General features: G+C 48.4%; 1 protein-coding gene and 1 pseudogene across 1 annotated transcript; both read right to left on the reverse strand.

Moving 5' to 3' along the window:
- Positions 1-1,535: 1,535 nt before the first annotated feature.
- On the reverse strand, positions 1,536-2,339 carry LOC102828135 (annotated as a pseudogene).
- Positions 2,340-9,987: 7,648 nt separating this feature from the next.
- Positions 9,988-25,870, reverse strand: ZNF746 (zinc finger protein 746). Its single transcript, XM_006861294.1, has 10 exons — positions 25,778-25,870; positions 25,612-25,736; positions 25,467-25,533; positions 25,171-25,302; positions 22,594-22,893; positions 22,380-22,461; positions 21,305-21,418; positions 12,121-12,312; positions 11,732-11,857; positions 9,988-11,078 (listed from the first exon to the last, which is right to left on the reverse strand). The coding sequence occupies exons 1-10, from the start codon at positions 25,868-25,870 to the stop codon at positions 9,988-9,990; spliced, it is 2,322 nt and encodes a 773-aa protein (XP_006861356.1).
- Between the last annotated feature and the right edge of the window lie 107 nt (positions 25,871-25,977).

Consider the following 25,977-nt stretch of genomic DNA (forward strand, 5'->3'; position numbering starts at 1 on the left):
GCAACAACATTTACTCAATCTTTCTGATCTCTTATTTATTTTGATGTGCAGGTGCATTAGTTTACTTTGAGGTTACCTGTAATTTTATTAAAATTTCCCCCCTTAAAACACATCTGTTTTATCTTGAAATCTACTTGACTTCCTTGACATTTGTGGTTGACTTCATTATCCAGTGATATCTCTGGATCCCATTTTCAATCTTGTTTTTGTTTTGACTTTAATACTTCTGTATCACGATTGAGTCCTGGGTGGCATTGGCACATACGACAATCTCAGGTTGCTTTCTGCTGTAGTTGGTTCTCAGTCCAAAGAACACTCTTGAGCATTATTTTGGTAAAGTTGGTGTGGCCATTACAAATTCCTTTAACTTTTGTTTATCAGGAAATGTCCTGATTTTGCCATTATATTTGAGGGACAGCTTTGCTGGCTTTATGATTTTTGGTTGGCAATTTTTTTCTTTCAGAGTATGTCATCTCCCCCATTGCCTTCTTGCATACATGGTTTCTGCTGAGAAATCAGAGTTTAGTCTTATTGGTTCTCCTTTGTAGGTAAGTTTTCATTTTTTCCTGAGCTGTTCTCAGGATTCTTTCTTATCTTTGATTTGAGAAAGTTGATTATGAAATGTATTGGTGATTTCCTTTTGGGATCTATCTTGCTTGGGAGTCATCCAACTTCTTCTTTTTTTTTTTTTTCCTGCTTTAATAAGGACTTCATTTGAGGAAAAAAGTCCCCAAAACCAGGCTGTTCACAAAAATAACCCACAAAGGAGCTCTGGTAGCGTAGTGGTTACGAATCGGGCTGCGAACCTTAAGGTCAGCAGTTCGAAACTACCAGCCGCTCCGCGGGAGAAAGATGAGGCTTTCTACTCCCGTAAAGATTTACACCCTCGGAAACCCTGTACAGGGTCGCTATGGGTCGGAACCGACTCGATGGCACTTAACAACTTAACAACAACAACAATCAACTTTAGAAAACAAATCTTAAAAAGACTATTACACTATTTTTCTAGAGTATGCACTTGACATGCCAACTGTCATTCACAAAAAAATGCATTGTTACATCTGAGTTGAACAGCCCCACACAATACTTATGTAGGGGATAACACACAGACTTCTAACTCAAAGCTATTCTCAGGTGCTACCCAACTAAATGAGGCTGCCTGGGCAATTAGGGAAGCAACTAGTGAACTCAGAGATGAGTGGAAATAACTTGGTACTCCCTGAATACCAAGACATTATTCTGGAGACAGAGGATAAAAAACATACATCCTCTTTATTGTTATGTCAAAGAGGTATCAAACTTAAAAGCAAAAATTACAGGCTAAGACTTAACTTGGGAGCATCAAAGGAAGTGAGAACGGGACCAGGGGACGGGCAATATGAATGAACGAACGAACGTGGGAAGGACAAGGATGGGGAGAAGAGTGAGGCTGTGGCTGAAGATTCTAGAGGAGAGGATCTGGTGACCAATATGATCTTCGACAAGAGCCTAGGTAAAGAAATAATGGGCTAACATTGCGAAGCCCCACTATGTGCCTAAGAGTCAGCCGCTCCTTCCTCAGCCTCTTTGTCATCATCTTGATCAACTCCAGCTGGTCATCCCCATCTTCAGCATCATCACCGTCACGTAGGTCCCCCTCCTCAGCAGAGTCATCTGCCCCCCTCAGGCCCCATCTTCCTTCCGGGAGCTGCTGTTCTGACTACTTCTTCTTCATCTCTACTCCTGGTTTCCCTCATTCCTTTTCAGTTTTTTCCATGCTTTCCAGTAGAGAATCCACTTTTTTTTTTATCTGGGTCACCTCCTTCTTAATGGTCTGAATGAAGGTCATCTCCTTTAAATTTTCCCAACTTGGAAGATCCCCTGTCCACTTTTAGAATTGAAGCCACTTTCGCCCCTCTGTGAGGTGTTTCCTGATATACGCTGGCGTTTTGAGGGCACTACAGCCTGAGGAGGCGGTGGCCCACGTGCTGGATAGCTGCGCATCCTGTTGTAATCATCCCGCTGAAAATCAGAGTCCGAGTCAAAAGAAAAGCCGAGCATCTCCGCGGCAGATCGTTTCACACCTGCTTTCCTCTGCTCACGTTTGGCTCTGCAGCACCATTCCTACCTAACACCTACCTGGTCAGCAATCATCCTGTCGTCCTCTCCTGCCACACAGCCCGGGCCTTCTCTCATGAACATACTGAACAAAGGCAAAGTTCTCATGAATAGAGCAAGCCACGATTTTACCAGACTTCGAGAAAATTGCCTCCACATCAGACATCTTGATTGCTGGAGTATTAAGATTTCCAATAAATACACAGAGCGAGGTCTGTCTTGTTGGTAACATTGCTGGCCATGGTGTTAGACAAGGTTCGCCACACAACTGTAAACCAGGAGCAGGGAGGGAGAGGAGATTCATTTCTGAACCTCCTTCTCCAAGGTTCTACGTGAAGCCAGCTGCTGAGTGAGATCGGCAATGCGGCCACAACCGCTGGTCTTCGTCTCTTTTCATCTAGCTTCTTGTATTCTTATCTGATCATCTTTCATGATGTTATGGAAGTTTTCTTCCAACAACTCTTCAACAATTTTCTCTGTTCTTGTCTCTTCCTGTGTTGGAATTCTGATCACCTGCAAGTTGTTCTTCTTCATGTTGTCCCACAAAACTCTTAGGCTTTATTCGGATTTTTTCTAATGGTTCTTCTAGCATATTAGTATTGAGAGATTTATCTTCAAGCTCTAATTCGGGTTTCATTGCTTCGAATCTACTCCTTTGCCCTGTCAGTGTATTGTCCATTTCTGAGATCTTAGTATTAATCTTCTGGATTTCTGTTTAAAAGTTTTGTATTGCTTCAAAATTTGCATTTATTCTATCTGTTTGTTCTTGTAGTATTTACCTGAATTCTTATAAAGTTCTCATTGTGTTCCTTGATTTTTCTACTAAGCCTTTGAAGGTACCGAATTATCATTTTTAAAAATTCTTTTTCAGTTAGTTCCCTTACCTTTTCTTCCTCAGAAATGTTTTCTGGCTCTGCATTTGATCATTTGTTTGAGCCATTCTCTCTTGTTTTTTTCGTGTGAGACAATTTTGTCTGTTGTCTCTGGGGCAGTGTGGGTTGTTGTATTTGTAAAAATAAACAGAGCAGTTTTTGTACTCAGAGGGGGTAAATCTCTGGGAGGCTCCTGCAATTCAAGGAGGTCAGGAGGTGGTTGTGGAAGGGATGGGACAGCAGAGTTTCTGGGCCTAGATGGGGTGAGTTCCTATTGGCCTCGGTGTGACTTTGTGTGGACCCTTGATGGAGCTGGGTTCCCGTGTCTGTTAGGACCATAGGGAAGCTGGGGGCAGTGTGACTGGTTAAATAAATGCTGGTGTGGTGGTTCTGTAGGTTTTGTAGGTCTGGAGTCAAATCTACCTAATCCAAACCCTAAAGCAGCACAGCCAACCCCCAGCTGATACTGCTCATAGCTCTGAACTCCCAGAGAGCTGGGTCTGCAGTGGGGCTGAGTGAGGGTGGAGCTGGCCATCAGGGGAGTATGGGGAAAAAGAAGAAATCACTCCTTTCCGGTCACTCACACGAATACCCCTCTGCTCTCAAAGCTGCTCACAAGAGGGTCAGCGGTTCCCCAGTCAGTCTTCCTCGCTCGCCTCTCCTCCCACCCAGCAGTCCATCAACTCTCTCACCTTTCTTCTGAAGGTCTGGGTGCCAGCATTTTTACCTGTATCTGTTTTATTTTGTCTCCTGTATGTTTGCTGGCATGGGTAGGTATAGTGTGTCTGCCCATCTGCCACCTTAAAGGAAGTCCCCACATTTCCTCTTTTTCAAGGAAAACTTCTTGTGGGCTGGACAAGAGACGGTAAGGTAGCAGGCGTGGGACCATGGGCATTTGGGCCACTTTGTCATGTAAGTAATTTGTGCTTTGACTCTGCATATACACTTCATTTGCTGCTGGCGTGCTGTTGAACATGCCTGACTATGACGTGGTGGGTGAGAAGCTCAGATCATGTGGAAACATGGTGGCCCATTGCTAAGTGTTCAGACTCTACGAAGCTTAGTAACAAGCTAGAAGTTAAAAGCAGTTTCTCAAATGGCGAGTAGTTATCTGCAGAAGATGGCAGGGCTTTAATCACACATGGTAAGAGTTTTCACTGTCATTTACCAACAGGGGCGCACGATGGACTCCAAACAGCATTTCTGGCTGCCACTGCCACCGTAAGCACCATTGTACCGATTGCATTCTATAACTCCACCTGGACCTGTCCGAGACTTTCTTGTTCCGGGCCACTTGGTAAACAGGCTGGAGCACTATACTCAGGTGAGGAATATATGCTGCCTCCCAAACCCAAGGAGGTTCATCAGGGGTCGTGTCTCATTCTTGGTTGTAGGAGAAGCCAGAAGCAGCAACTTATTGTTCGTTCATCTTAGAAGGGATAGCTTAGCATGTTCCACACCATTTTTGTTGTTGTTGTTAGGTACCATCGAATCGGTACCGACTCATAGCGGCCTTATGCACAGCAGAACGAAACACTGCCCGATCCTGGGCCAACCTCACTACTGTTGCCACGCTTGATGATGTTGCCACTTGGCCAATCCATGTCGTTGCGGGTCTTCCTCTTTTCCTCTGACCTTCCCCTTTACCAAACATGATATCCTTCTCCAGTGACTGGTCCCTCCTGACAATATGTCCATCTTGGCCGCCAAGGAGCACTCTGGCTGCACTTCTTCCAAAACAGATCTATTGGTCCTTTTGGAAAGTGCCATGGCACTATCAATATTCTCCTCCAACACCATAACTCAAAAGCATCAATTCTTCTACGGTCTTCCTTACTCACTGTCCAGCTTTCGCATGTATATGAGGTCACTGAAAATATCATGGCTTCGGTCAGACGCACCTTAGTCCTCAAGCTGCTATCTTTGCTCTTCAACACTTTAAAAAGTTCTTGTGCAGCAGAATTGCCTAATGCGATACGTCAATAGCTACATACTAAGTACCTAGGGATACTTTAATTTGCCCAAGAAATAAAAGCACATTTGGAACAGCAGCTGCAGTTGGAGTCACCATCTGGGTAAGTTTACTGTAATCAACTGTCATTCTCCAGATTCCTCTGTTATCTGCATAGGTCACATAGGTGAGTTCAAAGCAAATGTGGTGGGTCACCATTCAAATCGATGGTGGCACTACTGTCTGCTATCCCTCCAGGAATGCAGTATTGCTTTTGGTTTTTATTACTGAAGATAGAAGAAGTCCTAGTGATTTACACTTGGCGTATCCAACCCCAACAGCCCGCGTTCCACAGGTCCGAGAACTAGTTGCTAAGTCTGTAGAGTGGACACTAGAGAACGTGTGTGCAGACAGCTCATTATTGATTATGGCCCTTCCCGCCAAGTGACTCCATTTTGTGATAGATTGTAAATTCTAGCCTCCATGACTTTGATGATGGACCCATTTTGAAATGAGTTGCTAACAAGTAAAGATTAAGGTGCTGCACGTTAATGCGCTGGACTGCAAGGTCGATTTGAACCGTAATTTCCGTGCTTTAAGCTCACCAGTCACTCCTTGGAAATATGGGGTTGCTATGAGTCAGAACTACTTGAAGGCACTTAACATAGTATGTTGGAAAAGTCCAACAGGTGAGATGCCTTTAACCAGAGGGACCAGCCTCGTGCTGATCTTTCTGAAAGACGTTATTCCTGCAGTGTGCTAGTGATACATGTTACAGACCTAGGGACATACCCACAGGCTGGACTTAGGAACCCACCGTGGGACACAAAAGCGTCACAGAATCTTTGTGTCTCTTTATCTTTTTTGCTCTAATAAAGCTATAATCTGTATCACTTTCACATGTTCTGAGTCATTCTAATAAATTACAGAACCTGAGAAGGTAGTGCCCCTCCCCCCATTTGTAGGCGTTCTGGTGGTGCAGTGGTTAAAGCACTCGGCTGTTAGCGCAGAGGGTAATGGTTTGAACCTACCAGCTTTACTGGAACAGAACGGTATGGCAGTCTGCTTCCTTTCATTTACAGCCTTGGGACCCCTTTGGGCAGTTCTACCGTCCTACAGGATCACTGTGTGTTGGAAATGACTCGAGAGCAATGAACTTGGTTGGGTGGATTCGATGAGAAGTGGGTGTCCTGGGAACCCTCAAGCTTAGAGCCAGTGTCTGAAGTCATGAGCAGACTTGGGGGCTGGGGGACTGTCGTTTGCATATAAAGCTTGGTCCTAACTCTTGGTAGTGTCCTAATTGAGCTGATTTTTTAGAGGTAGTCTTACCTCATACCATGATGCGTATCTAGTCTGGTTGGACGGTCCCTCTGGACATCTGAATTCAACTCCTCCCTCTTTCCCAAACCTGCTCCTTCCACGCCCTGTCTTGGAAAACGGCACTCAGGCAGAAACCCGGGAGTCATCCATGGTCAGGGGTTCCTTCCTGAAGTGTGGCTTAGAGACATGGTGAGACTCAGACGGCAGAGTAGGGTGGTGGGGATGGTGGAGGGAACACTGGGCAGCTGTCAGGGCATCATCCCGAGTTAACTTCCAAGTACTACAGACACACGCAATGGAATTAACAAGGAGCTCCAAAGAAAGCCAAGGTGGGAGAAAAGGTGAGATGTCATCAGCCCACATTCAGTCACGGCCACACTGAGATGGATGAGAGTTCTCATTGTCCCTCTCGTTTGTTCCCTGCAGTGAAAGGTTAAAGCTAACTGTATTTTATAATTTCACAATCTTAAAAAGACTACCATCAAAAAAGACTGAAAACCTAATAGAATGTTAGCAAGGGTAAGCTCTGGCTGGTGGAATGCATGAGGGATTATTATATAAATTATTTGTCGAGTAGATGGATTACTTTGTATTTTACATTTAAAAATGTTTCTGAATGATTTAAAAATCACTGAAACATAGTTGAACGCCTCAGCTTTCTCCCGAGGAACAGCTGGTAGTTTCAAATCGCCGACGTTGACGTTAGCAGTCCGATTCTGCATGGGCTGGGAAACAAACCGGGACCTCCTGCACGGCAGGCGAGACTTCTACCACTGAACCCCCCCGCACTAGGGGTAGTTGTAGCCCCGGCCATACGCACCCCAAGCGGCTTCCTGGGCTAGAAAGGCAGGCAAGAGCACTGTCTTCCACTCTAGCGTGGCCACCTACCTTTCCTAGTTTCATCTACTAGCTGCTAACCACATTCCAGGGAACTTGCACAGGCCTCTGAAATCTTGTCACAGGTTAGGCCCAAGCCAAAAGGGGCACCCGTAGCGTAGTGGTTACGAATCGGGCTGCGAACTGCAAGGTCAGCAGTTCGAAACTACCAGCTGTTGCGTGGGAGAAAGATGAGGCTTTCTGTTCCCATAAAGATTTATAGCCTTGGAAACCCCATACAGGGTCACCGACTCCACGGCACATGACACCACCACCACCACCTTCTAAGGCTGCGAAAGCCAAGCTTGCTCATTCACATACCAAAAAGCAATCATTACAGACCCTACAGGGCGACTAGAACCGCACCTTCTAATACTGCCAATCTTCACAGCCATACACAGCCTCATCTTTCTCGTGTGGAGCAACTGGGGGGCCTCAACTGCTGACCCTCCAGCACCACCAGGGCTCACAGGGGGTTTAAATACAGCCTAAGGGCCCGAGTGCTCCAGTGGAGAAGTGGACGGGACTTCTGCGCAGAGGCCCAAAGCTTCGGAGAGCAGTTTCCCACCCTAATCGGGTGGTAGCAGAGTGAGGCTACGGACCAATCTGCCGAGGACGTGAATGGCTTTACCTTTGCAGATAATTCTAGTAGGTGTGGACAAGTGGAGCTAGGGAGAGGCCAGACAGGATGTCTCCAGTGTGGGAGCAGAGCTCAGAGGCCTCAGACTCCCAGCTGAATGGTACATCGTGCCAGGTGCACAGAAGGAAGCTCATCTGCCTTTCTCTCTCCAACCGGTGACTTAAATCCAGGTATAAGGCACCATTCCTGGCCCACCTCCACAGGCTGACACGTGGCCTTCCTGAGGTGACATCTGGCTATACATGGTGATTCCCAAGGACCCCAGGGTTTCAAAAGGCAGAGCTACAAGGACCATTAAGATCACAGGAGAAAGCTTCAAAATTTTGTGAAAAAAGGGAATTTCTCCACCAACTTTTTGAAGGAACCTTGTCCATGTCTTCATTTCTGTACATTAGCACAGCGACCGGAAGTGGTGGCTTGCTCCATGTCATAGTTAGCAAGTCATGGTACCAGAGCTCAGACCTAGGACACCTCCAATGCCCAGTTCACGTCTACTTTGCTCCAAGATCAGGCATCTCAAGGGCAAGCATAATCAGTCCTTCCATGACCTAGACCCCAATCAAGACACAATATGACGTGTTGACATTTTACCATTTTTCTAGCAGACCTTCCTATTCTTACGGCCTTCCCATCAAATTACATAAATGACAAAAACAAAACAAACCCCATGTTTATATTTGGAAACAAAGTGAGTAAGGTATATTTTCATTTTCCCTCCAAATGTCAGTTTATCCCAAGTCAAATGTCTCCGGGATTCTTCCATTTTCAGTTCTTAGAGACAGTTGCCCGTTTGGGTTCAAGGTGACCAAGTGCAGAAGAATGGCACGGATGAAGCTGTGGTCAGAAACATGCACCAAATTGTCAGCTCTAAGAATGGAACCCACCAAACCGCCTTGGTGCTGGTTAGATTTTATTTTAACAGGGTGTTTTCTGTTCATTGTTTTTCAAAATATCAGTTATATCAATATTAGAAGTGTAAACAGGTACAAAATATACATACATAGAAACAATTTTCATAACTAGTCTATTGCCTAATAAAAGTACGCATGAGGTTGCTGAATGAATGAATGCTGCCTTTCCTTCCTGCAGGGAATGAGGTGCCCACTTTGGGTAAGAGAATCAGTGGATATGTCCACAAAATGAAAATGGGTATCACGTGGCCAAGACAGCACTGTGGTGGAATTGAGAGCTCTGGGTCTGGTTTTACTTCCATTGTGAAGATGTCAGACCCCGGCAAGGAGCAAGCCACTTGCCCTTTCCCAGCTTTCTGATCCGAGGGTGAGCGCACGCGCACACACATGGGTGGGCGCTGCCTGCAGGCGGGGGGTAGATCTTAGAAGAGGCCACCAGTCACCCTTTCTCCCCAAGCTCATGTGTCTCACCTGCGGCTCTTCACACTTCTTGGCACACAGTACCCTGTACCCAGTGATAAGCTGAGTGGTGGGTGTCCTCTTTGGGCAATGCAATTCCTCATCTCTAGAAAGTCATGCCCATTTTGCCTGCTGCACCAAGTCCCAGTAATGACCATATGGGTGCAACGTGGAGCACGTGGAAAACAAAACACAGGACAGAGAGGGGCCCAGAGTAGAGCCGCTCGCTGGGGTGGAGGGCGCCGGTCCTGCTCCATCAGGCTCTGCTGGGCTGAAGCCCCCCCGCCTCAGTTTTCACTCTCTCCAGATCCCTTTCCCCTCCACGGGGACTGCAGACAGCAGTCAACGGGAGAGGAGACCAGGAGAGGGGCGCTGGAAAAGGCAGGGGAAGTCCTTCTCCCGGCCGAGTTGATGCCCCAGCTCTCCAGCTCCCAGCCGCCCTCACTTCACAGGCCTAGACTGGCTCAGCCCTGGCATGGAGGGTCACCCCATTCCGGGAAGTCACCTGCTAGCAGCCCCCAACACTCGGCTCACTGTCAGACTTGGTGAGGACCCAGTGGACACAAACACATGCTTAGAAATTCCAAAGTATGCGGCAAAATTCAAACTGGTGCTACTACTATTTTCCAGCTTTTTCCTCAAGAATTAAAAAATACAAGTTTCATCATTAAATTACGTAAAGCTCTACGGTGCGGTTTCACAATGGGAGAGCTGGGCTGTGTTGACAGTTGGAGATGGGATGGCTGGACATTTCTCCTGTGGTCAGCGCTCACTCTCGATTGGCCTCCCTGACGCCTGGAAGAGAGCCTTTGAAAGCCTGTGCGCCTAGGAGCCTCAGCAGCCGGTGGCCTTGTCGGGGTGTCACAGGCTACTGCCGTCGGCGGGCCCCAAGACGCTGAGGCTACACGTCCAATCCGTCACCAGGTCTGTGGTGGTCCCGGGCCCTTTGGCGCCCGGGCTTTTGAAGGGGTCCGGGGGCGCTGCTGGCAAAGGTGGGAGCGGCTGACCCCGGGCCGGCCCCTTGGCGCCAGCAGCGTGGTTGCGCTGGTGTTTGCGCAGGTGGTCCTTGCGGATGAAGCTCTTGCCGCAGACGGTGCAGGCGAAGGGCCGTACGCCTGTGTGCGTCCGGTAGTGGTCGATGAGCTTGGATCGCTCGGTGAAGCGCTTCTCGCACTCGGTGCAGGGGAAGGGCCGCTCCCCGGTGTGCAGCATCCGGTGTCGGATGAGGTGGGCCGGCCGCGTGAAGCAGCGCCCACACTCCCCGCAGCGTAGCGCGTTCCCGTCCCCGCGTGTGCTGCCACCTGTGGCGCCCGTGGTGCTGGCTGCGCCCGTGCCGGTGCCCGCGCCCGTGCCTTCAGGCAGCCCGCAGGCGCGCTGGTGGGCGGCCAGGCTGACCTGCAGCTGGAAACTCTTCCCACACGTGGCGCAGGTGAAAGGCCGGCCTCCAGGAGGCGCTGTTGGGTGCTTCTTCAACCCGGGCTTGTGGCCAAAGCCCTTTGTCCAGCCCGGGTACTTACAACGATCGTTGAAAGGTCTTGGGGCCTGGCCGGGGTCCAGGACCACCTCTGCACTGTCTGGGATGGGGTAAGGGAGACCCTCAGGCCCAGGCCTGGGGTTTAGGCCCATAGAAGGTTTGCACCGGAAGTTCCAACCCCACCGGACCCCACCAAAGAGCCAGTCCCCCGCGGGGGTTTCCTCCTGGGCCACCGCAGGGCTAAGCTCCCGGCCGTCCCGCTCCGGTCTGCCCGGCTCCCTCAGTCCCAGCACAGGGTCCTGGCTGGGAAAGGCGCTGCCCTGGCTCTCCCAGGCCCCCTCCTGGACAGGGCTGGGGAAAAACCTCGTGGCCTGGCCTGGTGCAAACAGGGCTCCGTGGGCCTCCAGGTCGGTAGGATGCACCGGTGTGGCCACTACCTCCTCCTCCTGGACCTCCGTTTTAATCACGATTTTTACATCTGCTGAGAGAGGCAGAGATAGCAGGTGTTTTCTGTCCCCTCCCTGCTCAGACCACAACCGCCTCTCAGGACCAGCCCCCTGAGATCAGTGCTCAGGAACCTCCAGGGCATCGTGAACTCACTCTGAGAGGTAACTGACCACAGACGGCATGCACCTGAGGGTTAAGAGTGCTGGCCTGGGATTTAGGTGGGCCTGCCACTCTCCCGGGCTCCCTAGCTCCACTTCCTCGGGCATCTGACACCCAGAGCACTGAGCATACTGCAGGGCGTGTGGCAAGTGCTCAGCACTGCACTAGCTCACCAACTGTGAGGACACCGAGCCGGCCCACGTGTGTCAGAGTTTACGGACGGGCATGTGCATGTCACATCCTGAGGTTCTGTACTGGGATCTAGGGACTTTCGTTCTTCCCATACACCTGGATGAAGCGGCTTTGTTTTGTTTTCCATGTAAGAAAGGAACCACTGCAGGGGCCTGGGAAGGTGGCATATCCACTCCAGGAATCCCTTCTCAGGACACACTGGCTGCCACCAAGTGAAAGGACATCAACAGCACAGAGGACAGAGTCGAAGTTGGAAACTCAATACCTGTTGGCTGATGGATCTGGCCAGTTCACCAATTAAAACAAGAGTGTTTGTCATGGGCCCCCACATACCTTCTGTGGAGGCCACAGTGTTGAGCTTCAGGGTCCCATCTGAGCAGGCTGAGGAAGGGTGGTGGGGAGGGAGGTCAGCCTGCCAGGAGCTGGGAGGGATAGTGGTGGGAAAGCTTGAATGGATACCTGCAGGGAAGAGACCCGAGGAAAGAGGGAGATGGAGGAAACGTGAGTGAGGTAGGTCTGAGAGACCCTGCCAACCACGGTGGAGACCCCTTGGTGCAGTTCTAGAATGCTTGGACATCACTGATCAGCTGACTAGTGATGGAAATGCCTGGCTTGGGAGGAGGAGGAACAGGGTGAGGATGTGGACCCCAGTGGGTCTCAAGGAGTCCCTTCCTGTCTACCTGCCCCCAGCCCCCAGCATGCACTCTGTCCTGGCCACTCACCAGGGGGCGTGTCTGTGGAGAGGTCTCCGGCTCCAGAGTCCAGCTGGCTCAGCCCCCAGGGCTCCTCCCCGATGTCCGGCTGCCCGGCTGCCCAGGCCTCCACCCCCAGAGCCTGCTGCTCCTGAAGCTGGAGTTCGCCCTCCTGCTTGATCTGCATCAGAAGGTCAGGAGCGGGGACAGGGGGCCCGGAGCCTAGGGAAGGGAGAGCTTATGAGCAAGGACAGGAATGGCTCAGGGGCCCCAGCGCGGTCTCAGGATGTCGGACACAGGGGCCTTCCAGGGGCCTGTAAACAGCAAAGGGCAGGGTGGAAAGACAGGTATCAGCAAACGGGGCATTGGGGCCTTCAGGGTGAAGCTTGAGAACACAGGCAGGATGAAGGGGTCCGCCGTCAACTTCTGCTCAGTGGGGAAGTCAGGCTAACAGCAGCGACAGTCTGCTCTCCCACTCCAAACACAGAAAGCCCCACCCACATATTTAGGTGAACTCAGAAGAAAGATTCCACATACAAAAATCAGAAAATGCAAGGTCAAACCAAGAGTTGGAGCAGAGGGCAAGTGGCCCTCAGGGTCTTTGGAGTCAGGTACAGGACTCAGGGCTGGGGTTCCATGAGACAAAGGAGGATCACAGGCGGGAGAACCACCCCCTGGGAAAGCGCAGGCCTGTGTCCACACTGACTTCACACTATCCACTTGGGGCAGAACAATGGGATACTAAGAAGCAACATTAAAGAACAACATGGAACCTTCAGAGAAACCTCCTAACCTAAAGGACATGAAGAAGAGCATGTCATCAGGATTGGAGGAAGACTCATTAGCAACCTGCGATATGCAGATGATACAACCTTGCTTGGTGAAAGTCAAGAGGACTTAAAATATTTACTGATAAAAATCAAAGACCACAGCCTTCATTATGGGTTGCACCTCAGTGTAAAGAAAATAAAAATCCTCACCACTGGACCAATAAATAACATCATGATAAACGGAAGGTTGAAGTTGTCAAGGACTTCATTCTTCCTGGATCCACTATCAACACTCACGGAAGCAGAAGTCAATAAAATCAAATGACTGATTACATCTGGCAAAGCTGCTGCACAAGATCTCTCGAGTGAAGAGCAAAGATGTCAGTTTCAGGACTAAGGTGCACCTGACCCAAGCCATGGTATTTTCAATAGCCTCGTATGCATGTGAAAGTTGATCAATGACTGAATAAGGAAGACGGTAGAATTGATGCATTTGAGTTATGGTGTTGGAGGAGAATATTGAAAGTACCATGGACTGCCAGAAGAACAAACAGATCTGTGTTGAAAGAAGTGCAGCCAGAAAGCCCCTTAGAAGCCAGGATGGTGAGACTTTGTCTCTCATGCTTCGGACATATTATCAGAAGGGACCAGTCCTTGGAGAAGAACATTATGTTTGATATAGTGGAGGGTCACCGAAAAAGAGGAAACCCCCAATGAGATGGACCGACACAGAGCCACAACAATGAGAACAACTTTATCAGCGATTGTAAGGAGGGCGCAGGACCGGGCAGTGTTCTGTTCTGCTGTGTAGAATAAAGTTGCTAAGAGTCAGAACGGACTCGATGGCACCTAACGATAACAACAGAATCTTATGTTGAGTGAAATTAATCACAAAAGGACGATATTATATGAGACCTGTTGTGGGAGTCCTGGTGTGGCACCATAGGATAAGCACTGGACTGCAAAGTCAGCGCTAACCACAAGGTTGGCAGTTCAAACCCACTAGCTGCTCCTTGGAAACCCTCTTCAGCTTGGAACTTAACAACAACTGCAAACAGTCTAGGAAAGGTTTACACACAGAAAGGACTGCTCTTTGCTGGTTACTAGGGGAGGTGGTAAATCACTAACTAGAGGGAAGATGCGCAGTAACTTGGGCAAAGGGCAAGGCAACAAAATGACCCAGGCAAAGGGAGGCCCGGAGGAGCCCAAGGTAATAAAGGTCAAACAATTACACACACAAGTCATAACAATCCAGGAGTGGATCCGTACAACTGGGCTGAGACTCATGGAAACCTGTACAGTACCAGAACTGAAAAAGGCGAAACTGCCCTCTAGGGACACAGCACAAGGCACTCCCACTAAAAAAAGGAGATTATCAACTGAAGAGTGGCCAAAGGGTCAAAGGAGTTAGCAAGCACTCCCAAGAACTACAGAAAGAAAAGCAAGCTAAATAATACGGGACAAGAACTACAAATAACACAGCTAAGGAAACAGAAGGAACAGCATCTCCATGGTAAGAATCTTTAAAAAGGCAACTCTGAAAGAATGACACAAACATTCTAGAAATGACAAAAGCAGTCACTGAAATGAAAATCTCAAAACAGACTAAACACAGTGAAGAGGAAAGAATCCAGAGTACAGTCCTGGTGTGGCGCTGTGGGTTAATGCGTCAGACTGCAAAGCCGTTTGAACTGCAACATTGGTGGTTCAAACTCACCACCTGCTCCTCAGAAACCCTAGACAGGCTCGCTATGGGTCGGAACCAACTTGACGGCACTTAACAACAACAGTAATGAGAAAGAAATGAAAACATACGAAACAGAAGCTAAGAGAAAGGGGGATAGAATGAGAGGTCCAACATATGCTGGTAGAAATTTCAGGTAGCAAGAATAGAGAAACAGGTAAATGACAATAAGCAAAGATGTAATGGCAGAGAATTTTCCAAAATTAAAGAAATTAGGAGTTCCCAGTTTGTGGTGTGCTGTAGGATAAACACCGAACTGCTAACTTCAAGACTGGCGGTTCAAACCCACGAGTCACTCGTGGAAACCCTATACAGGTTCGCTTAGAGCTGGAGTTGACTTGATGGCATTTAGTCACAACAGTTTGAAGTAAGAAACAGAAGAAAACAACCCTCGACAACATTAGTGTGAAACGGAGTCAAACAGAGTCCAACCAAGACCGTAGGAGTCATAGAGGCCTGCCTGCTGTGGCCCCGAGGGTAAGCACTCGACCTCAAGGTCGGTGGTTCAAACTCAACAGCCGCTCCTCAGAAACCTTCCACAGGGTCACTAAGAGCCGAGCCGGAACCACTGGACAGCACTTAACAACAAAGAGAAGGACAGACAGATGCAAACTGAAAGCTGATTTCCATCAGCAATTAAGCTATTGGCTCCTTCAACATGCTGAGAGGAAACACCTGTCAACTTCTTTTATGAGATCAGTGGAATGCTGACAGCAAAGACTATAGGCCAGTAGATGAAAAAAAATTGTGCATCATCTCACGATTGTTGTTGTTAAGTGCCTTCGAGTCGGGTCCGACCCATAGCTACCCTGTACAGGGTTTCCGAGAGTGTAAATCTTTACGGGAGTAGAAAGCCTCATCTTTCTCCCGCGGAGTGGCTGGTAGTTTCGAACCACTGACCTTAAGGTTCGATAGCAGATGCAAATATTGTAAATGAAAAAACACCACTCAAATCCAGCAATGCATTAAAAAAAAAAGATGAAAAGGCAAATACATTATGAGCAGGTAGGCTTGTCCCAAGAACTCAAGAATAGTAGGGGCTTCAAAAAGTTTGTGGAAAATTTTCATTATCTTTTAATTCCATTTTTCCATGAACTCTTTTCCGAAGCCCCCTTGTAATAATTCACAAGTTTAACATAGACTTATTTTTAAAAAGAGAATTGAATGGAGAAATTCTTTTAATGAATTCACGGCGAAAAATGATAGAATCATCCCCACAGATGCAGACGCAGTATCCAACGCTTCTATTTCAGGCAGACATCTGGCTATGCAGAGACTGGGCAAACTGAACAAACCAATTCTTTAGAAGAAAATGGAAGACGTAGAAATAAAGTAAACCCACCAGAGACAGCATTGTAAGAAAGCCCAGTACAACTCAGGTGACTGTGCCCTCGTTGTCTCCTGACCTCCCAGAGCCTACGTTCTCATAGAACATGCCCACTGTGGGTGGAGGACTTAAAAGGCAGGGGCTCAGGCACAGATACCAGTCGGGGACCCCAGAAGGCAACATTCCCAGTGGATTAAGTTTAAGAAGTGAAAACCTGCCCTGCAGGAAAGTCACCTGGCCTGGCCTTGGTTCTAGGCTGAGGGGGACGATGACTCCTCTGGGAACTGACAAACCCCAGCAGGCACTCACGTCACCAATGTGGCCAAGATCTCTGTGCCAAGACTCTAGCTTGAAGTGGTCCAGGTCTGCACCGGCCCCTGGTGACCAGCAGAGACAGAAATGTAGATTCTCAGCAGACAGCACTTTCCCCTTAAGCACAGCGTGAAAATGACTAATGAACTCCCAAATCAGTAATAAAACCAGTCAGAAAAGTGGCCATCTCAAAGTCAGCACAGATCAGAAACCACAGAAGCTCGTGTGCGGGGACTTCGTCATCCACGGCGGACAGGTTTCAGCAGAGCTTCCAGGTTAAGACTGTGAAGAAGGGCCTCATACTCTGCTGTGGAAATAGCTGGCCAGTGAGCACCTGATGGACAGCAGCAGGACACTGATAAAGTACTGGAAGATAGACCCCCGAGCTTGGAAGGCACTCAAAACAAGACTGGGGAAGAGTTGCCTGCTCAAAGTCAAGTCAAAGGAATGAGAAAGATGGAGGAAAGCTCTTGCTGATGTAACATGATTCAAAATGAGAAGAAATAGCTATAACATTAATAACCAGAGCCTGGAATGCATCAAGTATGAATCAAGGAAAACTGGAAGTTGTCAAAAGTGAAATGGGATACTTGAGGATCAATATGTTAGCTGTTAGTGAGCTGAAGTGGAATGGTGCTGCATTCATCATCAGAAAGGATATTTCAAGATCAAGAAAAACACTGTCAGTGATAGGATAATATTCATAGGCCTATAAGGAAATGACGGACTGACCTTGAATATATCTTACATGAATTTAGAGATCATCTGAAAAACAGATTTGATATATTAAGTACTAAAGACCGAACACCAGAAGAGTTGTAGGATGACATCAAGAACATCATACATAAAGAAAGCAAAAAGTCATTAAGAAGACAAGAAAGAAGGAAAAGGTCAAAATGGTTGTCAGAAGAGACTGAAATTTGCTCTCCAGCGTAGAGAAGCTAAAGCAAATAGAAGAAATGGGGCGGTCCAAGAGATGAACAGAACATTTCAAAGATTAGCTCGAGAAGATAAAGCCAAATATTACAACAAAATGTGCAAAGATCTGGAATCAGAAAACCAAAAAGGGAGGAACATGCTCAGCATTTCTCAAACTGGGGGAACTGAAGAAAGCCTCGACTTTCGTTATTGAAAGATTCTCTGGGCAAATTATTGAATGATGCAGAAAGCATCAAAAGAAGATGGAAGAAATATACAGAGACACTATACCAAAAGGAAATGGTTAATGTTCAACTGTTTCAAGAGGCAGCATATGATCAAGAGCCAATGGTACTGAAGGAGGAAGTCCAAGGTGCATTGAAAGACTTGGCAAAGAAAAAGGCACCAGGAATTGATGGAATAAAGATTGAAATCTTTCAAGAAAGTGAGGCGGCACAGGAGGCACTCACTCATCTCTGCCAAGAAATTTGGAAGACAACTATCTGGTGGACTGATTGGAAGAGATTATTGATATTTGTGCCCATTCCAAAGAGAGGTGACCCAACGGAATGCGGAAATCATTTGACAATCTCTTTGATATCCCATGTGAGTAAAGTTTTACTAAAGGTAATACAGAAACAGTTGCAATCACACATTGACAGAAAACTTCCAGAGGTTCAAGCCGGATTCAGAAGAGGCCATGGAACGAGGGATAGTCCGATGGATCTTGGCTGAAAGCAGAGAATATCAGAAAGATGTTTACCTGTACTTTATTGACTATGCAAAGACTTTCGATTGACAAGCTATGGACAACATTGCGAAGTATGCGTATTCCGGACCACTTAATTGTGCTCATGAGGAATCTGTACCTGGACCAAGAGGCCGTTGTACGAACAGAATATGGGAACATTGAATGTTTTAAAATTAAGAAAGGTGTGCGACAAGGTTGTATTCTTTCACCATACTTATTCAACCTGTATGCTGAGCAAATAATCCAAGAAGTTGGGTTATATGAAGAAAAATGTGGCATGAGGATTGGAGGAAGCCTCATTAACAACCTGTGATATGCAGATGATACAACCTTGCTTGCTGAAAGTGAAGAGGACTTAAACTATTTACTGATGAAGAGCAAAGAGCAAGAGCCTTTGGTATGGATTACATCTCAATGTAAAGAAAACAAAAATTCTCACTACTGGACCAATAAACAACATTCTTATCAACAGAGAAAAGATTAAAGTTTTTAAGGACTTTATTCTTCTTGGATCAACTATCAACACTCATGGAAGCAGCAGTCAAGAAATCAAAGGACGTATTGCATTAGGCAAATCTGCTGCACAAGACCTTTTTAAAGTGTTGAAGAGGAAAGATGTCAGCTTGAGGACTAAAGTGCACCTGCCCCAAGCCATGGTATTTTCAATAACCTCATATGCATGCGAAAGCTGGACAGTGAATAAGGATGACCGTAGAAGAATCGATGCTTTTGAGTTATGGTGTTGGAGGAGAATATTGAAAGTGCCATGGGCTGCCAAAAGAACCAATAGATCTGTTTTGGAAGAAGTGCAGCCAGAGTGCTCCTTGGAGGCCAAGATGAACAAACTTTGTCTCTCATACTTCAGACACACTGTCAGGAGGGATCAGTCGCTGGAGAAGGATATCATGTTTGGTACGGTGGAGGGTCAGAGAAAAAGAGGAAGACCCCCAGCGAGATGGATTGGCCAAGTGGCGGCATTGATGGACTCAAGCATGGCAACAGTAGTGAGGTTAGCCCAGGATCGGGCAGTGTTTCGTTCTGCTGTGTATAACATTGCTATGGGTCGGTACCGAGTTGTTGGCACCTAACAAGAAAATGAGGAGGATTTAAGATACTTTCTGATGAGGATCAAAGACTATAGCTTTCAGTATGGACTGCACCTCAATGTAAAGAAAGCAAAAATCCTCACAACTGGACCAGTAAATATCATGATAAATGGAGAAAAGATTGAAGTTGTCGAAGACTTCTTTTTGCTTGGGTTCACAACCAACACACATGGTGTTGTTAAGTGCTGTTGAGTTGGTTCCGACCCACAGCAACCCTCTATAAGGTTTCTGACCTTTAATCTTCATCAGAAAGTATTTTGAATGCGATATATATCGCATTCTGGTGTGGCGTTTTGGGTTAATGCGCTGGACTGAAAAGTCAGTTTGATCTGCAAGGTCGGCAGTCCAGTGCCTTAACCCAAAATGCCACACCAGTAGTCAAGAAATCACACAGTGTATTGCATTAGGCAAATCAGCTGCAAAAGACTTCTTTAAAGTGATAAAGAAGCAAAGATGTGACTTTTGAGAACTAAGGCATAGGTGACCCAAGGCAAGATTACGTTTAATCAATCACCTGATATACATGTGAATAAGGAAGACCATAGAAGAATCAATGCATTTGAATTAGGGTTTTGGCCAAGAATAGTGAAAGCACCAAGGAGTTATCACAAGAACAAACATCTGTGTTGGAAGAAGTCCAACCAGAATGCTCCTCAGAAGCCAGGATGGTAAGACTTCATCTCTCGTACTTTGGACATGTTATTAGGAGGGACCAGTCTCTGGAGGAAGACATCATGCTTGGTAAACTGGAGGTCAACTAAAGAGAGGAAGAGCCCAATCAGACAGACAGACACAGTAGGGGAACAACAATGGGCTCACACATATACACCTGTGAGAACAGAGCCAGACCGGGCAGCTTCATTCTATTGGACACAGGGTTGCACTGAGCCAGAATCGACTCAATTCCACCTAACAACAACAACAACAACACAAGAAAGACCAGCTAATACAATTATTACTCAAATTTACGCATTGACTATAAATGCCAAAGGTGAAATTGAAGATTTCATCAACTCTGTAATCTGAAATTGATCAAATATAAATCAAGATGAATTGATAGTCACTAGTGATTAGAATGTGAAAGCTGGGAACCAAGAGGGACTGGCAGTTGGAAAATACGCCCTCAGTGATAGAAACAGGACTGCAGATGTGACACAACAGCATTCTGTCAAGATCAAGGACTTATTCACTGCAAATACCTTTTTCCAACAATATAAATGGTAACGATTCACATGAACCCCACTGGGCGCAGTCCACATCTGTGGAAAGAGACACTGGAGAACTCACCAGCATCAGAACAAAGCCGAGACCTGCCAGTAGAACAGACGGGAACTGTTGATGAGCAAGCTCAAGTTGAAGTTGAAGAAAATGAAAACAAGTCCCCAAGAGCCCAAGTACGACCCTGAGTATGTCCCACCTAAATGTAGATGCACTGACCACTAATGACTGAAGATCCCATGAGCTGTGGATGACATCATATAGATCACACATCAAGGAACCAAAATCTCATTAGAAAGACAGGAAAAGGAAGACAAAAAACAAAATGGGTGTCAGAAGAGACAGTAAAGTGAATGGAAGAAGTCTAGCAAAAGAGCAGCTTGAGAAAACTAAGTATTATACTAAAATTGGCAAAGACCTGGAATTAGAAAACCAAAATGGAAGAACACTCTCAACATTTCTCAAATTGAAGAAAAAAATTCAAGTCTTGAGTTGCAATAATGATCCCTGACGGGGCGCTGTAGGAGAAGCACCGAACTTCGAACTGCAAGGTCACTAGTTGAAACTCACTAGCCATTCTCGGAAACTCTATACAGGGCAGCTGAGTTGGAACAGACTTGAAAGCACACAACAACAATGGGCAAAACATTGAGGAGACACCGGAAACATCAAGTAAGATGGAAGAAATATATGGTCACTGTATAAAAAAGAAGTGGCTGACATTCAACCATTTCAAGAGGCAGCATGAGATCAAGAAATTGGAGGACGAAATTCAAGCTGCACTAGACACTGCTGAGAAATGAGACTGCAGGAATTGACAGAAACCCTACGGAGCTGGTCCAACTGCCAGAATGCAGGCAGGTCACGTCTGCTGTCCACTTCCAGGGTGGACAGTGCTCGTTTCTAGGGTGCTAGCTGAATTGTTACAGGTTCCAACTCAATGCCAAAGTCTCCAGCAGTTTGATAATTCTCGTTGGTGCTCTCTGGAAAGTTCGCACTCCCCGGCCCTTGCCTTTTCTGTTTCCATGTTATTGGCATTTCCCTGCCCTTCCTCTCCCAGCTTCTCACCCGGACTAGGATCCACTGGAACATCTGGAATCTTGGGGCCAGTGCGACGCCAGTTGCATGGCTCTTTTCCTTGTTCAATCTGGGAGAGGACCTCTGGTTTGGAGATAGCGTAGTCTGAGGGAAGACAGACAGGTTAGGCTCCGCCACAGTCAGTTCAGTGCTGAGAACAGGCAGTCTGGGACGTTGGCCAGATTTCACCAAGAAAGACCTAGAAGTAACATTTCTTGACTGATCTAGGGCAGTGGTTCTCAACCAGAGGCGATTTTGCTCTTCGGGGATATTTGGCAAAGTCTGGAGACATTTTCGGTTGTCCTAACTGGGGCATGACCAGGGGCTAGAAGCCAGGTGGCTGCTCTCCACAGCCTACAACGCGCAGGACAGCCTCAGTTAAGAAAAACAATCTCATGTGAACCGTTCATAGTGCTGAGGCTGACAAGGCTGGGTGGAGTCTCCATTTTAAAAAGCAACGTATTGCTGCAAACTGAAAACTGTCTTATCCTCACTAAGCCTGCATTATCGCTTAGGCACACCCACAACTGAGCGGAGGAGGAATGAACCCAGGAAGTAACAGGGTGCAGGCTCTACTGGGCAGGGTGAGTGGGAAAAGCCACACTAGCTGCAAAGCCAGGCCGTGGGCATGGTTGGCTCAGACTCTCCACTGGCCCCTGAAGAGTCACACAAAGACACATGCTGCCGTGTGGTCACAATATGAGATCAGCAGGAGCCTTCTCTACTCCAACCTTCTGCAACCATGCACTGGGCTTGGCACTCCACGAACCTCACCAGCGGTGGAATCTCTAATACGAGGAAGAGATTTACAAATCCTTAAGATGAGAAAAAGCAGCTCTGGTAGCATAGTGCTTATGTGTTGGGCTGCTAACCACAAGGTCAGTCATTTCGTGGGAGAAAGTTGAGGCTTTCTGCTCTTGTCAAGATTCACGGCCCAGAAGCCCCATGCAGGCTGGGAACTGACTCCACCACACACAACCACCACCACACCAAGATGAGAAACAGCAAGGAGAGAGTCGAGAATGTCCTAACCCATACTTAGTAGAGAACGAGCATCAGGCCTCACCCAGGGACACCAGAGTCTCGTAGTTGCCCCTCATCACGTGCTTGTACAGCTCCTTCTGCCACTCGTCCAGCTTCCCCCACTCCTGCTCCGAGAAATACACGGCCACGTCGTCGAAGGTCACGGGCACCTGGAACCACAGTGCCACCGCGCTCACTCACACACTCAGAGGCTCGGCTGCTCTGGCTCCCCCACCCCAGGAGGCCCGCGAGCTGACCTTGGGCACCTCGCCCTTGCTGCCCGGAGGCAGCCGCAGGATCCAGAAGTTTCTATTCCTCAGCAGGTTCTCCATGTTCTCCAGCCTCCGCTGCAGCAGCCCGTACTCCTGTAGCAACGTCCCCAGCACGGCCCACTTGCTTTCCATGTGGTTTCCGAACTCCACAGCCGTCTTCTCGCAGTCGGCCAGTTTCTTCTCAGCCATTCCAGTCCGGCCTTCAAGGGAAAGCAAGCGAGCAGCCTGCGATTCAATCTTCCTCTCCATGGCCTGGATTGTGGCTGCCATTGTCCATGGGGAAATCTTTCAGAGACAACGAGAAGAGCCGTGTCACTCATTCCCCTGTGCCGCAGGCCAGCTCTTTACTGGGCATTGTGGCATATCAGCTACCACCTAAGAGTGGGTGGGGGTCCTGCCTCCAGTTTCGGAGGCACACACCACCCAGGTCAGTGTCTTCACTGTCCTCTAACCGTGAGTCCTTCACAGGTAGTCTCGCACCTCATCCCAGGACACTGCTAGACACAGGGCAGCTTCTCAGTACCATTTGGGTAGTAAGCTGTGGCTCAGCCTGCCAGAGCATCCTTGTGGAGAAACACCAAGGCACAGCCGTCCACTGAGGATGACACGGCAAACCCAGCTGGCTCCTGGGCACAGCACAATCACGTAGCAGCTCCATTTTTCCCCCCTATTAAAAAAGCAGCTCAGCTCATGTCCTTTTCTAATAAGCATGAAAACCTAATAGCCATTTCTCTCTTTCCAGAAGACTGATTTTGCCCCCTCCCGCAGAACAAAAATCATCATTACTGCAAACCTCCCCAGCCTGGAGGCCAATGATTTCTGACAGTCCAGGAGCCCTGAGCGGCTTTCTCGCTCACTACTCCCACCCTTCCTAAAGAAAAACATGATGGTTGCAGGCACTTTTTGCAGCTGCACTCGGAATCTGGTTGGGAATAGCAGACGCAGACTGTATCAAGCTGGGCTTTCCCTGTGCACATGTCAGACGTGCAGCTCCCCTGGGGACATTCACGTGTCTCAGAGGACCAGCTTCAGTGGCCAGAAGGAAGGGCATGCTTTACTTTTGGTGGGACAATTGCTAACTTAGCCCACCTATACCTGAAGGTTGGACCTGTGGGTCAGGGAGGAGACCCTGGTGATCTGTGCCTCCTCTGTCAATGATGAAGAATCTAGGGTTCCTTAGAAAATTCTGGAAATTGAGCCTCAACAAACGGTGACTATTTACAAAACAGAAATATGACTACGTTGGACCTCCATATCTACGTGTTCTGCATCTGTGGTCCAGCCAGCTCATCATTGACACCAGGGTCTCCTCCCTGACCCACAGGTCCAACCTTCAGGTATAGGTGGCCAAAGTTAGCAGTTGTCCCACCAAAAGTAAAGCATGCCCTTGTAACCTAGAGCTGATTTGGAGTCCTGGGGTGGCGCTGTGGGTTAATGCACCAGACTGCAAAGACCTCTGAACTGCAAGGTCGGCAGTGCAAGTTCACCAGCTGCTCCCTGGAAACCCTATGCAGGGTCACTATTGGTCAGAACCGACTGGAGGGCACTTCACAACAAAAGAGCTGATTTAAAGTACATGGGAGGGTGTGTGGGATATATGGAGATCCGACACCATTTTATAATAGGCACTTGAGTATCCACAGATTTTGGTATTCATGAGGGTCCTGGAACCAATCCCCCACGTACACTGAGGAATGACTGTACTAACTAGTGTGAATTATTTAGGGAAAGCCACTGATGGGCATCTTGAAAATGTTAACAGAATGAGTTAAGCAGAGGCAGAAGAAACTGTCAAGGATGGTGTGTGAGTGTGTGTGTGTGTGTGTGTGGAGGAGCAGGAGACAAGGTTATAAAGACGGATCTCCATAGATGGGGAGGTTCAGGATCGTGAGAGATACCGTTAGGGAAGACTGTCTGGCTCTCGCCCTCAGGTGTGGGGTACTACTGCCCCCAAGCTTCATTGACCATATGGGCTGGGCCTCTTTAACAGGCCTTCTCAGCTCTGTCCCTGCGGAGGCCACCTTTCCTGCCCTCCTCGACTCTTTCTCATTGGCCAGTCCCAGCCATGGGAATCCAGTCTTTGAGGAGGTGCTGGAGAAGTCTTCTCATTCCATCCCCCTGCTCTCCACCCAGAGGAACCCTAGTCACACTCAAACTGCATCTGACTGCATTATCATACAGTCCTCACAAAGAAGGCAGCTAAAAACTATTTTATTAAGAAAAAGCGCATGGACACTGAGCTCTGGTGTCTGACAACACACAGTAACTATAATTTATGAACACTAGGGCCCCGCCATTGTCTTCCTACTTGAATCCGAGGGTATGAATACTGTGGCTGGAATCTTAGGAGCCCTGGTGACACAGTGGGTTACATGTTGGGATGCTAACTGAAAGATTGGTGTCCACTCACCAGCCCTCAGCACATGAGACAATCTGTTTCTGGAAGAACTGTTGGTAAGTGCTGCGGAGTGCGTTCTGACTCAGTCTCCGCGGCTATAAATCGTTACCGGGAGCAGTCTTATCTTTCTCCAGTGGAGCGGCTGGTGGATTTGAACTGCCGACCAGTGTCAGCTTTGGGACGCCTATGGACCAGCTCTCCTCTGTCTTACAGGTCACTGTGAGTGAGAAGGGACTCTCCAGCAGTGGGGTCCACACTGCTGCCAGGGCAGGAGGCACTTTTTGCTTGAGAAATGCCTGTAGTTGAGAACTCAGGCTCCAGAGGCCTCTTGTCCACACTCTGCATTCTTTCCCCAGGCAACCAAGCCCCTTCCAACTCTGCAGCTGCGGACGCAGCGACCTTCCTACCCAACCCAAACCATCTGGGGCAGCCACCAAGGACTCGTCGGCCCGGAGCACACCGGGCGCTCTCCCAGCTCGGTGCCTTGGCCGGGGCGGTCCTCCAGCTCGCAGAAAGCCTCGCCTGCCCTGGAAGGCCAGCTGGAGTCGGGGCATGGGCACCGCCTGGGCGTGCGGCTCCTTCCTCTGCCCTGGACGGTCACTTACCTGTGTCTGTCTCCCACCACACACGGGCCCCCGAACACACTTTCTAGCTGTGTGAGCCCAGGCAACTTACTGAACTTCTCTAGGCCGCAGGTTTGCCTTTTGTCTGCGGGCGGTAACAGCAGTGCCTACCCCACAGGTGGGCTGGGCGGACAACCTAACACCTAACCCGGCTGGGGGCAGCACCTGGCCCTACGAACGGCTTAATTGTCTTCCGGGCAGCCCCGCGCTCGGCACACCGAGGGGGGGGGGGTCCGGGCATGCGTGGAAGGCGCCTCCCCGGGAGGCGGCCGCCGACGGGCAGGAAAGCCCCGGGAAGGGCGGTCGGCAGGAACGGAGAAGGGTGGAGGCGGCGGGTGGGGCGGGGGC

The sequence above is a fragment of the Chrysochloris asiatica genome, unplaced genomic scaffold, assembly GCF_000296735.1.
Source record: "Chrysochloris asiatica unplaced genomic scaffold, ChrAsi1.0 scaffold00041, whole genome shotgun sequence".
Lineage (NCBI taxonomy): Eukaryota > Metazoa > Chordata > Mammalia > Afrosoricida > Chrysochloridae > Chrysochloris > Chrysochloris asiatica.

Excerpts from the sequence above, each read along its gene's own strand:
- ZNF746 (XM_006861294.1), bottom strand. The coding sequence starts at position 25,870 with ATGCCCGGACCCCCCCCCCCTCGGTGTGCCGAGCGCGGGGCTGCCCGG. Across the intron at positions 25,534-25,611 it reads GTGGTGGGAGACAGACACAG|GGCAGGCGAGGCTTTCTGCG; the intron begins GTAAGTGACCGT and ends CTGGCCTTCCAG. Across the intron at positions 21,419-22,379 it reads CGAGACTCTGGTGTCCCTGG|ACTACGCTATCTCCAAACCA; the intron begins GTGAGGCCTGAT and ends GTCTTCCCTCAG.